The sequence below is a fragment of the Mobula birostris genome, chromosome 1 (assembly GCF_030028105.1).
Source record: "Mobula birostris isolate sMobBir1 chromosome 1, sMobBir1.hap1, whole genome shotgun sequence".
In the NCBI taxonomy this organism is placed as follows: domain Eukaryota; kingdom Metazoa; phylum Chordata; class Chondrichthyes; order Myliobatiformes; family Myliobatidae; genus Mobula; species Mobula birostris.
Genome location: NC_092370.1, coordinates 113128926 through 113144462, shown reverse-complemented (window position 1 = coordinate 113144462; position 15537 = coordinate 113128926). Strand labels below are relative to the sequence as shown.

Genomic DNA, 15537 nt, shown 5'->3' with positions numbered 1-15537 from the left:
AGCAGGTGCCACTTCCCTAGGACTCAATTCTGGCAACTGATTTATCTTCAGAGCAGTCAGATTACAGTAAGCTTGTGAAATTAGGCCATCAGAAACTCTCAGTTGATCTACCGCTCAATCCTGCCCTTGCCTTCACCGTGATGGCAAACTGGCACATGGCTTTCACTCCTGGAGCAGGAACGCTCTCCCACTCCTTGTCCCTGTTCAGCCCTTCACGCGCACGTTGGGACAAAGCTTCGGCGTCAATGTTCCTACTTCCCTGCCGGTACTTTAGGCTGAAGTCATAGGCAGACAGTGCCGCCAACCACCGATGGCCTGTGGCATCTAATTTTGCCAAGGTCAGGATATAAGTTAGGGGATTGTTGTCTGTCCTCACCACAAACTTGGCACCATAGAGATAGTCACTCAACTTATCCACCATTGCCCATTTCAATGCCAGGAACTCAAACTTATGCGTGAGTTAGTTTTTCTCAGAGGGTGACAGACTCCGACTGACTAACACAACAGGTCTCAACCCTGTGTCCTGATACAGGACATCCTCTAAGCCCTCTCTGCTGGCATCTGTATGCAGTACATATGGCAATCGGGAGTCTGCAAAAGCCAGCACAGGTACTTGTGTCAGAGCTCCTTCAGCTACTGAAAGGCCTCTTTACATTTCGCATCCCATTTCGCTCCAAAAGGCTCCGAAGGGCGAAGATAATCTTTGCCCTCCTTTTCTTTTGTCCTCCTCCCTTTCTTCCCCAAGGGAGGGTAACCACACAGAAGCTGATTTAAAGGGTGACTCACTTTCGCATAGCCCTTCCTGAACCTCTCAGTAACTGCAGAACCCAAGGAACAAGTGCAAAGTGCTCACGGTCTGGGGCCTTGGCCGTATGGTCACCGCCTCTAACTTAGACGGATCTATAACTACTCCATCCCGTGAGACTCTATGCCCAACATAGTTGACTGACATCTTGCAGAACTGGCACTTGTCCAGGGAAAGTTTTAACCCTTCAGCTTTCAGGCAGCCCAGCACCTTCAGTAGCCTTGCTTCATGTTCCTCCAAGGTGGACCCAAACACGATGAGGTCATCCAGATACACCAATATCTCAAACAGGTTCCTATCCCCCACCGTGTTCTCCATGACATGCTGCACAGTTGCAGGGGCTTCCGATATGCCATGGGACATCCTTTCGAACTGGAAGAATTAGATTAGATTAGATTCAACTTTATTGTCATTGTTGCTGAGTACAGATACAAAGCCAAGGAAATGCAGTTAGCATCTGACCAGAAATGCAAAGAATAGTATTATTTACAAAATAACTGTGAATAAAAAGTAAGTGCTACAGCACACAGATATAAAAGTACTGAGACAGTACAATATGGGTGCAATACTGCTTAGTGCTGTGATGTGAGGTTCAGCAGGGTCACAGCCTCAGAGAAGAAGCTCTTCCCGTGCCTGCTGGTGTGGGAGCGGAGGCTCCTGTAGCACCTACCACATGGGAGGAGAGTAAAAAGTCCATGGTTAGAGTGAGATGCATCCCTGCCCAGGCAGCGTTTATGGTAGATGTTCTCAATGGTGCGCAATTGGGTGCCGATAGTCCGCTAGGCAGTTTTCACCACACGCTGGAGTACTTTGCGGTCTGATATGGGACAATTGCCATACCACACTGAGATGCAGTTGGTGAGTATGCTCTCAATGGTACAGCGGTAAAAGTCCGACAGTATCCTAGGACAGAAGTGAGCTTTCTTGATGCCCTGCAGGAAATAAAGGCGCTGTTGCGCCTTTTTGATCAGGATGGAGGAGTTCAGGGACCAGGTGAGATGTGGACTCAAGGAATTTGAAGCTTGATACGCACTCCACTACAGTTCCGTTGATGTAGATGGGGAGGAGGGTGTGGTTCCTAGCATGCTTGAAGTCCACAATGATCTCCTTGGTCTGGGTGTTAAGCGCCAGGTTGTTGTCGGCACACCACATGGCCAGGTGCTGGACCTTGTCCCTGTAGGCCGTCTCGTCATCCCCTCTGATCAGGCCAACCACCGTGGTGTCGTCTGCGAACTTGATTATGGAGTTAGAACCATGTACAGGAACACAGTCATAGGTGAAAAGGGAGTACAGAAGAGGGCTCAGAACACAGCCTTGAGGCACGCCAGTGTTCAGGGTGAGAGTGGAGGAGGAGAGGTTGTCTAACTGAACTCATTAGGGTCTGTTAGTCAGAAAGTCCAAGGTCCAATTGCAGAGGGATGAGCTGATACCAAGCTGGCGAAGTTTGGCGATCAGCTTGGAGGGGATCACAGTATTGAATGCTGAACCAAAGTCAAGAACAGCATTCTGACGTAAGAGTTAGGGCTGTCCAGGTGGGTCAGGGCAGAGTGAAGTGCCGTGGAGATGGTGTCCTCTGTTGACCTGTTGGTGCAGTAGGCAAATTGATGGGGGTCCAGGGTAGTGGGCAGACAGGATTTCAGATGTGATAGAACCAGTCTCTCAAAGCACTTTGCAATGATGGGGGTGAGTGCAACTGGGCAGAAGTCATTCAGGCCCGTGGCAGTGGAATACTTCGGCACTGGCACGATGGTGGCGATCTTGAAGCTTGTGGCCAGGGACAGATTAAAAATGTCCGTGAAGACCCCAGCCAATTGCCCTGCACAGACTCTGAGCACACGGCCAGGTATTCCATCCGGACCAACTGCCTTCCGTACATTCACCCTGCTCAGGGTGGCGCAAACGTCGGAGGTGGAAAGTGAGAGAGGCAGTTATCCCAGGGGACATATAAATGCCGTCTTCTGTTTGTCAGCCTCACTCATGGGGATCTGGTAACACCCACTCCTCAAGTCCAGCACTCTGAACCACTTCACACCACTCAGACCGGCCAGCTCGTCTTCGATCCTTGGGACCGTATACTGGTCGGGAACAGTACGCATGTTCAGAGTCCTATAGTCCACACACATTCTTCATCCTGGTCACAACTATTGGGGCTTCTGGACTCAGTGATGATCTAAGCTTCCTTCAGCTTTCTACGTAGCTTCCTAAAATCTTTGACAAGTATTAAAAGAATTTTAGTATAAGGCAGATAAATTATCTGTGGAATTAAACTTAAGCTACTTAAATAAATTATTGAATTAAAATGGAAAAAAAAATAATTTCAGACATGTTAGCCATTAAACTACTGGATTGTCAATAACCAGATCCTTCATCTAGACAGTCCAGATGAAGGGGTTGACTTAAAATGTTGACTACCCATTTCCCCCTATAGGTACTACCTGGCCTGCTGAGTTCATTCAGCTTTTTAAGTGTTTCTCCAGATTTCTGCGTCTGCCACTCTCGTGTGCCCAGATTGTCATAAAAACCTACCCAATTGGCAGGTGTCCTTGGAAGGAAATCTGCCGACCTTAGCCAGTCAGTCCATTATGGGACTCCAGATATAATGGTATGATTGCCTCTTAAGTTGAGAGACAGTTTGGAATTGAAAAAACATGCCAATCATGTCTGCATGCCTACATCACTTAAAAGTACATTTCACTGGCAGGACAGACCCAGCAGATGAGATGGCACGATGGTATACAGGCAGGAGTAGATTGATATAGTGTATTGTTGAGCCAGTCATTATCAAGTTCTCACACATTGTAGTTTGGCCTCCGTCCGTTGAATAAGGACAGGGCCTGTGTTTGTTCTTAATATTGACCTGGTCCTATTTTATAATATTTTGCTAGGCAAGTAGTTGTCATCTTTTGTAAGCTAAATGATATGTTTTTTATTTATTAAGTTTATGGCTTTCTCTTTCTTTACAAAGAAAACTCTCCTCTATGTATATTGGCCAAGAAAACTGGTGGTAGAGGGTTTCGGTGCTAAGAAGATTGATGCAGAGAAACATGCTGCAGCAGTAGCTTGTGGAATATTCAAGGTATGATTGAATTGTTTATTGAATGCAATTAATTCACAGTTAGGGCTGAGAGATGTAATACATCAGTTTGTTTTCCTGGGACCTGTGGGTATCTCAGCTGACAAGCCTCAGGAGTTGAGCAAGTTTCCTTATCAGTTAAAATGAGATGTTTTGATGCAGCTTCTGAGAACATGCTGCAATTTTATCTCTATGATAGTAAGAACTAAGTGCAATATGGCCCTTTAATAAAGGGTAAGAGCACTGTGATTTTCTGTTTATTTATAGCTTTAACAATAAAAAGGCAAAAGTCAAAGTCTTAAACATTCTTACATATCTCTGATGTTATTTGTGCTTTTTTCACTTGTGGTTGACCTTTGCACATTAGCCTTACCAGTGCCAAAAAGCTGTTCTCAAGCAAGGAAGCACTGGTAATGTGGATGGAATAAATCTGGTGTCCTAAGATATCCCACTCTTACCAGTTCACCACTGTCTGATTTGGAGAGAGGTTGACAACGTTTTTCAGACTATATACTTGTTGGTTGTGTTTGTCAGCAATGGGGCCTTCTTGGGCCGAAAAACCAGCTCTTTCAAGCTCAGGAGTACCAGCAGTTGGCTGCAAAGTTTGCTGATGGGCAACCACGGATGGGTCTGGTGGAGGAAAATGAAGAGATGGATGAGTTTGTGGAAGAAGAGATAATAGACTGTACAGATTTCCTCTCAATCACAGATAAAGCATCTTTGGACAAGCCTTTTCCAAGGTAATAAAAATGCTTCTTTTAATCTGTTTTTGTATTAAGGTGGTTACCTTGCTGAACAGCCTCTAGCAAGATTGTGATTGATGTTTTAAAAATGATGTGGATGATCAATTTATAATAGGTTCTCTGATTCCATACTCCTCAACAGAATTTGCTGCCTTATTTAGATGCTTATCTTTCAGTAGTTGAACTAGTCAGGAGGAAGAATCCACAAAAGTGACAATTGGTATTAACAATGGCCTTGATTTATCCAGCTGCTGAAATTACTCAGAGGAATGAAAGTCATCTTTGACAGAATTGGTTTATCGGTAATGCCCTTTCCTTTGAGTTGGACTGTTATGAATTCTGTAGACTTGAGGATATAATCTAGACCAGCGGTCCACAACCACCGGGCTGTGGACTGGTACCGGGCCGCAAAACATGTGCTACCGGGCTGCGAGGAAACGATATGATTGGCGATATGAAACAATATGAGTCAGCTGCACCTTTCCTCATTCCCTGTCATGGCCACTGTTGAGCCATTACGCACGGGAGGTCATTACCCGCGCGTCATCCATGTCAGCGCAGAAAGAAGATCAACCCCTCGAGCTTTCAAATGACAGCAGGCTGAAAAGTATGTTTGACATAACATCTCTGCTGGCATTCTGGATCAAAGTCAAGGCTAAATATCCTGAGATAGTCACGAAAGCACTGAAAACGTGGCTTCCATTTCCAACATTTTTCTGCGAAGCGGAGTTATCTGCAATGAATGCAACGAAAACTAAACTGTGGAATAGACTGAACATAAGGAACCCCCTTCGAGTATCGATGTCTCCCATCACCCCTCAATGGGACCGTCTTCAGCGATATTGGTTGTTGCAATGATTTTATATGTTCATACGGGGAAAATATGTGCTGTGTTTTTAATATCCAAACGTTACTTAAAATGTTATGATGCTATTGACTTATATAACCATATAACAATTACAGCATGGAAACAGGCGATCTCTGCCCTTCTAGTCCGTGCCGAACGCTACTCTCACCTAGTCCCAGCGACCTGCACTCAGCCCATAACCCTCCATTCCTCTCCTGTCCATATACCTATCCAATTTTTCTTTAAATGATAATATCGAACCTGCCCCTATCACTTCTAGTGGAAGTTCATTCAACACTTACTTCAAGCTCCCCTGATAATTGACTTATCACTGTATTCATGCGAGGAAAATATGCGCTGTGTGCTTAATATTAAATTTGTTAGATGAACCCTTTTAGAAACAAAGTTGAGCATATTAGCCACTTATCACCGATATTCCGGTCGTGATTAATTCCACCCTCCCCCCCCCCCCCCCCGAACAGAATCGCCAAAAACGATTAGCAGGGAAAAAAATTGGCAGGTACATGCATGCGCACTGGGGCCCGCGCAAGGCTTCATGGTCATTGTAGTCTTTCTCTGGGTAAACACAACGTATTTGACTGCTACTCTTGTCTGTTGGCAACCCTACCCCCCCCCCCACCCCCACCCCAGTCGGCCGGTCCGCAAGAATATCATCAATATTAACCGGTCCGCAGTGCAAAAAAGGTTGGGGACCCCTGATCTAGACAGAAAAGGTACAAGGATATGTAAACTAATATATTAGTTGATATATATAGGTAAAATTACCACAAAAGTGATGGGCAATGACCTCTCTATTGAGAGGAATCTAACAACACAGCCTTGGTATTCTATAGGATTTGCAGTGCTGCGTCCTACACTGTCAACCTCCTGGGGGTGGGGGTCCACTATTGACCAAGAACTCAGCTGGAACAGCCACATAAATAGTGTGGCTCAAAGAGTGAATGGAGGGCTGGGTGGCCTGCAGTGAGTTACTCAGTTCTTTGCATCCCAAAGCCTCACCACTGCTTGCAAGGTACATGTCGTGAGTGTTATTGAGAACTGACAACTTGTCTGGATGAGTGTAGATCCATATCATTGGGACAAAATGGGTGTCTTGCTTAGCACCCCATCAACCACACTAGATATTTTATCTACACTGACATACAATGGCTGCAGTGTGTGCCAGCTGTAAAATGTCCTGCGGTTACTTTCTTAGTTTTTTACAACAGTGCTCATGTTCCCTGTCACCAAGAAGGACAACTTAACGGAAGACCATCACCTGTAGGTTCCTGCCAAAGAAGCATGCCATCCTAACGAGAAAGTATGTTGGCATTTCTCATTGTTGCTGGATCTAAATCCTGCAGCACACTATTCAATAGCACTGCTGGCAAATACCTTAACTAGAAGGACAGTAGTGGTTCAAGCATTGAGCTCAGTAACACCTTTTTGAGGGAAGTTGTGGGTAAGCAACAATTGTTGGTCTTGCTACGTGATAAAGAATGAATTAAAAGAAAAACAGCCAAGTACAATAATAGAAGTAAGATCACACTTTTATTTCAGTCCTTTCTTGACTTTAGTACACAGCAGTTATTTTATAGAATGCAGTGTTACGTAGCCTGTAATGGGTTGAAAAGGACCAGCAGAAATGGACACACCTGCAGTCTGAGTCTTCAGTTATAAACACTATTTTATCAGTAACTACGAGATAAAGTAATATAAAACAAGATAAGGCAAACAGGTTAGCAGAGCACAGTATATGCATATATGTGAGTAAATAAAGTTCCCAAACAGTGGCCACACGTTTTAATTCCACATCCCATTCCCATTCTGACGTGTTTATCCATGGCCTCCTCTAAAGATGAAGCCACACTCGGGTTGGAGGAACAACACCTTATATTCCATCTGGGTAGCCTCCAACCTGATGGCGCGAACATCGACTTCTCTAACTTCTGCTAATGCCCCACCTCCCCCTCGTACCCCATCCGTGATTTATTTTTATACACACATTCTTTCTCTCACTCTCCTCCTTCTCCCTCTGTCCCTCTGACTATACCCCTTGCCCATTGTCTGGGGTTCCCCCCCCCACTGCCTTTTCCTTCTCCTTGGGCCTCCTGTCCCATGATCCTCTCATATCCCCTTTGCCAATCACCTGTCCAGCTCTTGGCTCCATCCCTCCCCATCCTGTCTTCTCCTATCATTTTGGATCTCCCCCTCCCCCTCCCACTTTCAAATCTCTTACTAGCTCTTCCTTCAGTTAGTCCTGACGAAGAGTCTCGGCCTGAAACGTCGACTGTACCTCTTCCTAGAGATGCTGCCTGGCCTGCTGCGTTCACCAGCAACTTTGATGTGTTTTGCTTGAATTTCCAGCATCTGTAGATTTCCTGTTGTTTCCCAAACTTCTCCCAGCTCAGGTGATAAATGATACAGTCTTACAATGGTATAGGTATGAAATCAGTTCAGTTCTGGATATTGAGTAGAGTGGGGAGAGAGAGATGTTTTTCCTCCCAGTGCCGATGCCGTCGAATCTTCCACGTCGTCCTCCTGCTTCCCAAAACTTATTAAAGTTACCGACTGTGACCACACAAAAGAGAATGTTGTTTTCACGTGGTAAAGCTATCAACCCAGGCGAGAGTTAAACACATCGATAGCTTTCCACCGGTCACTCCTTTGTCCACACTGTGAGCAAAAACCCCACCTTTGTCATGGGCACACAAAGCTCAACCAGTGTCAATGTCTTCTGTGTCTCTGGTGTGTCTGATTACAAAGCCAGCTGACCTTGTATATATTCCACAACTGAACACCAGCTGTCCATCATATAGCTTTGACTCGCCATTTCCAAGGCAACTCACAGGCTTTCTGTTGCTCTCTCACTCACACACGCTCTCCGCTCTCTCTCCCTTTTTAAAGGAACAGTCCATATTTAATAATCCTTCAGATCTTGTCACAGTAGTAACTTGAAATGCAAAGAATGTCAATTAATACATTTGGTGGCAGCAGTGGGTGACCAGCCACAGGAAGTTGCATTCCTTTTTTTTTGCGCAAGAGGACTGGCCTTCAGTCTCGGGGTAGTAAACTGGGGGCAAGAGAGGAAGAGGATGCATCATCGGAGGCATCGAAGCAGGAGCAACCCAAGACCAGCATCAGAAGAGGTGACCCTTCCTCAAAACTTCCTGCTTCTGACCCAGACCTGGTTACATTATTCAAAGACTTTCTTTCTGCCCAAGGGAGGCTGGACGAGACCCTGAGAGAGGAGCTTTGAGGTCTGTGGAACACCATTCAAACCAGTCATTTAGAGCTAGCTGTGGAGCTACTTTTCTCAGCTTAGTTCACAATTACCACAATTAGGGTCTAAGGCATTGCAGAGCATTAGAGCTGGAAAAAATATTTTAAGATGGCCATGGAAGTTGATTTTGAGTGGCCTGAATCTTCCATGTTATGGCGATGTGACTTTTTTCCCCTCTCTATTTGGGATGGGAATATTGAAAAACTTTTCAAGCTTGGTCTGAAATTGCATATTTATCTGAAGCAGCAGATATAAACCATGGACTGGTGTGCTATTCATCATACATACTACCTCCTATCCTTCCTCTTTGTGGATAGTAAATCTGACTTTGAAATCATAGTAGTCATAGTCATACTTTACTGATACCGAGGGAAATTGGTTTTCGTTATAGTTGCACCATAGATAATTAAATAGTAATAAAACCATAAATAATTAAATAGTAATATGTAAATTATGCCAGGAAATAAGTCCAGGACCAGCCTATTGGCTCAGGGTGTCTGACCCTCCAAGGGAGGAGTTGTAAGCATTTTTTACATACAACACAGTACAACCCACTTGGCCCATGATGTTGTGCCAACCTTTTAACATATTCTTGAGATCAATTTCACCATTCCCTCTTATATGGCCCTCTATTTTTCTGTCATTTATGTGCCCACCAAAGAGCATCTTAAATGCCCTTAATGTACGTACCTCTATCACCACCCTGGCAGGTTGCTTCATGAACTTACCACTCTGTTTTAACATCTGGTAAGATGGTGGCATGCTTGGTCACAGAGGCCTCTCTGGGTCCAAATAAATGTGTAATTTTTCATCCTTTATGTCTTTTTTATGATTGCAAGACACTGCTGGATATTAAGAGCATCAAGTGCTGCAGGTATTGCCCATTAATGATTTGCTTGATAGTGATAGAGCTGGACTTGTTGCGTACTGTGTTGCCGACTATATCCACCCAAAGAGGGAGACGCCAGAGGCGATGCATGCTCCAATAAACTGTGCAAGTAATTGTCTTGGGTGTTTTTCTTGCGATTGCAGTGTTGATCTGCCTCTCTACCAGGGGACTTTAGGTTCAGACCAAGGGAATAATTGTCAAACACAGTTTACTTAAAATTACAAACTGTTTATTAGCAAGCTTGCGTCGTTCAATTGATGTTCAGAGTGAGCCCTGAGCACTGCTTGTGAAACATTCATTATCACATAGTACTCTGATCATTGCCAGACATCCTTGATTGAAGGCATCCGTTAGTCTTGCGAGACCATGGATCTGCGCCTAGAAAGTCTTCACTCTCCAGGGCGCAAGCCTGGGCAAGGTTGTATGGAAGACCAGCAGTTGCCCATGCTGCAAGTCTCCCCTCTCCATGACACCAATGTTGTCCAAGGGAAGGGCATTAGGACCCATACAGCTTGGCATACTAATCCTTGATTAGTGGTTACACAAAGCAGCTGTCTTAAGCAACAAGCACACCTTTGTCCCTTGGTTATCTTGCAGCATTATTCTCACAGTGCGACTAGTCAAGCGGCAAACAAGTCAGTCAGGTTTTAACCCTTTTTATCTGTATATAATTCCTCAGCAAGACCCTGTTGGACATTGGTAATGTCGAATCCTGAAAGTCTAGTTCATGGGTTCACAGTGACTTGACAGTGGGGGAGCTGCGTGGTCCACACAGTCATTCTGTGGACCAGGCCTTTATGCCGTGAGTTTGGATGTTGCAGCTGCCTGAGGAAGGAGATGCCCGAGGCGGTGCGGCGCGGCTGGGTTGGGAACTGGCCCCTCCCATCACTGCTGCCCTCCAGAGTTCGCTCAGTAGAAGACAAGCTGAATTATGTTTGCTGCCGCACTAGTGCGTGATGAAGAACTACTGAGTGCTTGTTCATGCAGTAACGTGGCTCCAGGACAACACCCCATGCACCATCAATCTTTAGGCTGTGATACTCAGACTTGGGCTATATTATTTATTTATTGTGACTGTATGTTTTACTGCTATGGTAATGATATGCGCCTTGTGCTGTGTGTGACTTGGGACTGTGTTTTGCAGCTTGGCTCTGGAGGAAAGCTGTTTAGTTTGGCTGTATTCATGTGTATGTTAAATGACATTTAAACTTGTGCTTGTATACCTCTATCAAGTAACCTCTCTTCCTTCTTTGCTCCAAAGAGAAAAGCCCTAGCTTGCTCAATCTACCTTCATAAGATATGCATTCTAGTCCAGTCAGCATTCTGTAAATCTCCTCTGCACCCTCTCTAAAGCTTCAGCGTTCTTCCTATATTGAGGACACCGGAGCCAAAATCAATATTCTAAGTGTGGTCTAATCAGGGTTTTATAGAGCTGCAACATTACCACTTGGCTCTTGAACTCAATCCCCTGACTAATGAAGGCCAACATAGCAACCTTCTTAACAACCGTATCAATTGCACACATGTACTCCACATTGCTAAGAATCCTGCAATTAATCTTGTATTCTACCTTCAACTTCAACCAGCAAATTTATGGATGACACCGAGACCTGGGGTGTAGTGGACAGCGAGGCAGTCTATTAGGTCTGGACCAGCTGGAAAAATGGCAGATGGAATTTAATGTAGACAAGTGCGAGGTGTTGCACTTTGGTGGGACTAACCAGGGTAGGTCTTACACAGGACACTGAGGAATGTTGTAGAGCAAAGGGATCTGGGAATTCAGGTCCATAATTTGTTGAAAGTAGAGTCACAGGTAGGTAGAGTCGTAAAGAAAACTTTTGGCACATTGGGGTACGGGAGACGGGATGTTATATTGAAGTTAATGATGACTAATTTGGAGTATTGTGTGCAGTTTTGGTCACCTTCCTACGGGAAAGATGTAAAAGATGGAAAGATGGTTGAAAGAGTACAGAGAAAACTTACAAGGATGTTGCCTGGACTGGAGAACCTGAGTTATAAGGAAAGATTGAATAGGTTAGACTTCATTCCTTGGAACATAGAGATTGAGAGCAGATTTGATAGGGATGTACAAAATTATGAGGAGTGTAGATAGGGCAAATGCAAACAGGCGTTTTCCACTGAGGTTGGGCAGGTCTGCAAATTGAGGTCATGGGTTAAGGATGAAAGGTAAAAAGTTTAAGGGGAACATAAGGGGAAACTTTTTCAGTCAGAGTCGTGAGAGTGTTGAATGAGCTGCCGTAACAATATGATTGTGTCATCAGAGCTGCTGCCATGATTTCATTTTCATTTTAAAATCTTTTTTATTAATCATTAGAAATCAACAAAAATACATTAAGATAATCAAGTCAATATGTCAATATGTACAATAAAGAATTAAATTAGCAAATAACTGATTAACAAAGCTAAGCAATATATCAATAATAATAAGAAAAAATAGTGTTAAGAATTTTTTTGAAAGGAAAAAAAGAACCCCTACTAACTAAGGAAAAAAACCCACTAACTAAAGAAAACTGAAAAAAAAACCCATTGGGAGCACAACCCCGGAGCTATACGCCATACAAGCTTCCATAAGAGAAAAACATCAATCTGCCAACTCAAATCCATTTAAACAAAAATCGGAAGGAAGCCATATTGATTAACTCAAATCAGATGATAATAGCGGGCAAATGAACCCCACCTTTTCTCGAAATCAAATGGAGGATCAAAATTTTGACTTCTGATTTTCTCCAAACTAAGACATAGCGTCACCTGAGAGAACCATTGTATCAAAGTAGGAGCAGAAGCATCTTTCCATTTCAACAAAATAGCCCTTCTGGCCAATAAATGTAACAAATGCAATTACATGTTGGTTTGATAGAGAAATACCATGAATATATTGAGGGATTATACCAAACAAAACTGTCAATTTAAAAACGCAAACAACAGGAATTTGCAGATGCTGGACATTCAAGCAACACGCATAAAAGTCGCTGGTGAACGCAGCAGGCCAGGCAGCATCTCTAGGAAGAGGTACAGTCGACGTTTCAGGCCGAGACCCTTCGTCCTGAAACGTCGACTGCACCTCTTCCTAGAGATGCTGCCTGCTGCTGTGTTCACCAGCGACTTTTATGTGTGTTGCTAAAACTGTCAATTTATTAGGTTGTAAATTAATTTTTAAAACTTGAGAAATTGTAGAAAAAACAGATTTCCAAAAATGTTTCAATACAGAACACGACCAAAACATATGTGTTAATGTAGCTGTCTCAGTTTTACATCTATCACACTGACTATCAACATTAGGAAACATTTTAGACAGTTGCTCCTTTGTCAAATAATAACAACGTACATTTTAAAATTGAATCAAAGAGTGACTGGCACAGATCGAAGAAGAATTAACCAACTTCAAAATCCGCAACCGATCCTCTGTTATCAAGGTCATGTTATGCTCTCTCTCCCATTCTTGCTTAATCTTAAGTGAAGGGTAATTGTGCTGTTGTAACAATAAATTATAAATTTTCCCAATAAAACCTTCCACTAAAGGGTTCATTTTTAAAATAATTAACTGGTCAGAATCCTGTGTATATGGAAAATTACTTAAATATTCTTGTTAGAAGTGTCTGATCTGAAGATATTGCAGGAAATGTGAATACGAGAGAGAGTACTTAGTTACTAATTTTTCAAAAGACATCAATCAGCCATCTTGGAACAGATTCATGACGGAATAAACTCCTTTATTCCTCCAAAGAAGAAAGGTAAGATCACTTAATGTAGGTTTAAATAAATAATTTCAATAAATTAAACTAAAAAGTTTAAATTTTTTAAGATTAAAAAAATTATGAAACTGGAACCAAATTCATAATGACTGCTTAATTACAGGATATAAATTTAAATTAGCAATTTTGGCCAGTTGTACAGGTAGAGAAGCTCTTAATAACAAGGTTAAGTGAAACTGTTTCACAGCTTTCAATTCCAAATCAGCCCAAGGTGGTCGTTCATTTTTATCAGCCCAATATAACCAAAAACACATATAACATATATTAACAGCCCAATAATACATTCTTAAATTAGGCAGAGCAAGACCTCCATCTTCATTTAATTTTTGTAAAGGATATTTACTAATTCTTGGTCTTTTATTATTCCAAACAAAAGATGAAATAATAGAGTCAACCTGATCAAAACACTTCTTAGTTTTAAAAAAAGGATATTTTGAAATACGTATAAAAATTTTGGTAGAATCATCATTTTAACTGCACGAATTCGGCTGGCTAACGAAAGTGTAAGCGGATTCCATCTACAAAATAATTGCTTCATAAAATCTACTGAAGGAACCAAATTAGCTTGATAAAGGTCTTTATGATTTTTAGTAATAATAATACCCAAATATTTAAAAGAGTCCATAACTCTAAAAAGGTTTAATTTATATCCCGAAAACTTACTGAACTCGTTTAATAGTTTCAATAAACTAGGAATGGATTCTTCAGGATTCAAAATATAAACTGAAGGATCATCAGCATAAAGGGAGATCTTATGAATAGTCCCATTTATGGAAATTCCATGGATATCTTCAGCTTCACGAAGTGCAATGGCCAAGGGTTCCAGCACCAAATTAAATAACAAGGGACTTCACGGACATCCTTGTCTTGTACCCCGCAAAAGCCGAGAAAAAGGAGATCTGCAATTATTGGTAATAACAGTAGCAATAGGGCTTTTATATATCATTCTGATCCACTTATTAAAATTAATACCAAAGCCAAATTTCTCTAAAACGTTAAATAAGTATTTCCATTCAACTCTGTCAAATGCCTTCTCAGCATCAAAAGAGACAACACATTGGGGAGTCTTAGAAAAGGATGAATATATAACATTTAACAGTCTCTGAACATTAGAGAAGGAATGACGGCCCTTTATAAAACCTGTTTGGTCCTGAAAGATAATTTTAGCTAGAATATTCTCCAGCCAATTAGCCATTATTTTTCTTTCTTTTTAAATCTTTTTATTGAATTAGTACACAAAAGGTAAACCATGTAGAAACTAATACGCTGCTGCGATATAAATTTACAAGAGATATTAATACACAAAAAATGGTACAAACAGTGCAGTTTAGTTATAAAATAACAAGGTAATATAATAGTATACTAATTTTCCATACATATCGATAAAGAGAAGAAAAAACCCAAAAAAAAACCCCCAAAAAAACCCACCGTGCAACTAATCTGAAAAACAAAGCAAAGCAATGGGCTAACTAGGTATCAAGTAGACTTAAACAACTTAAAACAATCACGTCCTCAAACCCGACCTCCATTAAAAACAGTTAAAAAGCAAGAAGGGAATGTAAATATGGGCAAAGAGAAAAAAAAATAATTAAATTACATTAAATGAAAATGTTGAATAAAAGATCTCCAGGTATGTTCAAATTTAACTGAAGTATCATAAAGATTACTTCTGATTTTCTCCAAATTTAAACATGAGAAAACCAAAAGAACGTAGTTGGAGCATTAGGCTCTTTCCAATGTTGTAAAATACATCTTTTCGCCATTAAAGTAAGAAATGCAATCATTCTACGGGCTGAAGGGGAAAGATTACTGGAAATTTTAGGTAGTCCAAAGATAGCAGTAATAGGATGGGGAGAAATATCTGTATTCAATACCTTTGAGATAATATTAAAAGTGTCTTTCCAAAAAGTTTCCAGAGTAGGACAGGACCAAAACATATGAGTTAAGGAAGCTATCTCCCCATGACATCTGTCACAAAGAGGGTTAATATGAGAATAAAAACGAACTAATTTATCTTTGGACATATGTGCTCTATGAACAACTTTAAATTGAATTAGGGAATGTTTGGAACAGATAGAGGAAGTATTGACTAATTGTAAAATATGCGCCCAGTCATCCGCCGAA

The 15537-nt window shown here is 42.0% G+C and overlaps 1 protein-coding gene across 3 annotated transcripts in view; it reads left to right on the top strand.

Moving 5' to 3' along the window:
* dhx30 (DEAH (Asp-Glu-Ala-His) box helicase 30) overlaps positions 1-15537 on the top strand; it is a 78564-nt gene that overhangs the window by 12650 nt on the left and 50377 nt on the right. For all 3 annotated transcript variants that reach the window (XR_011886317.1, XM_072260446.1, XM_072260461.1), the window contains exons 3-4: positions 3771-3881; positions 4413-4618. Coding sequence is in view for 2 of the 3 variants with exons in the window: in XM_072260446.1 (XP_072116547.1) it covers positions 3771-3881; positions 4413-4618 (317 nt within the window). In the remaining variant the exon portion in view is untranslated. The remainder of the gene's footprint in view (positions 1-3770; positions 3882-4412; positions 4619-15537) is intronic.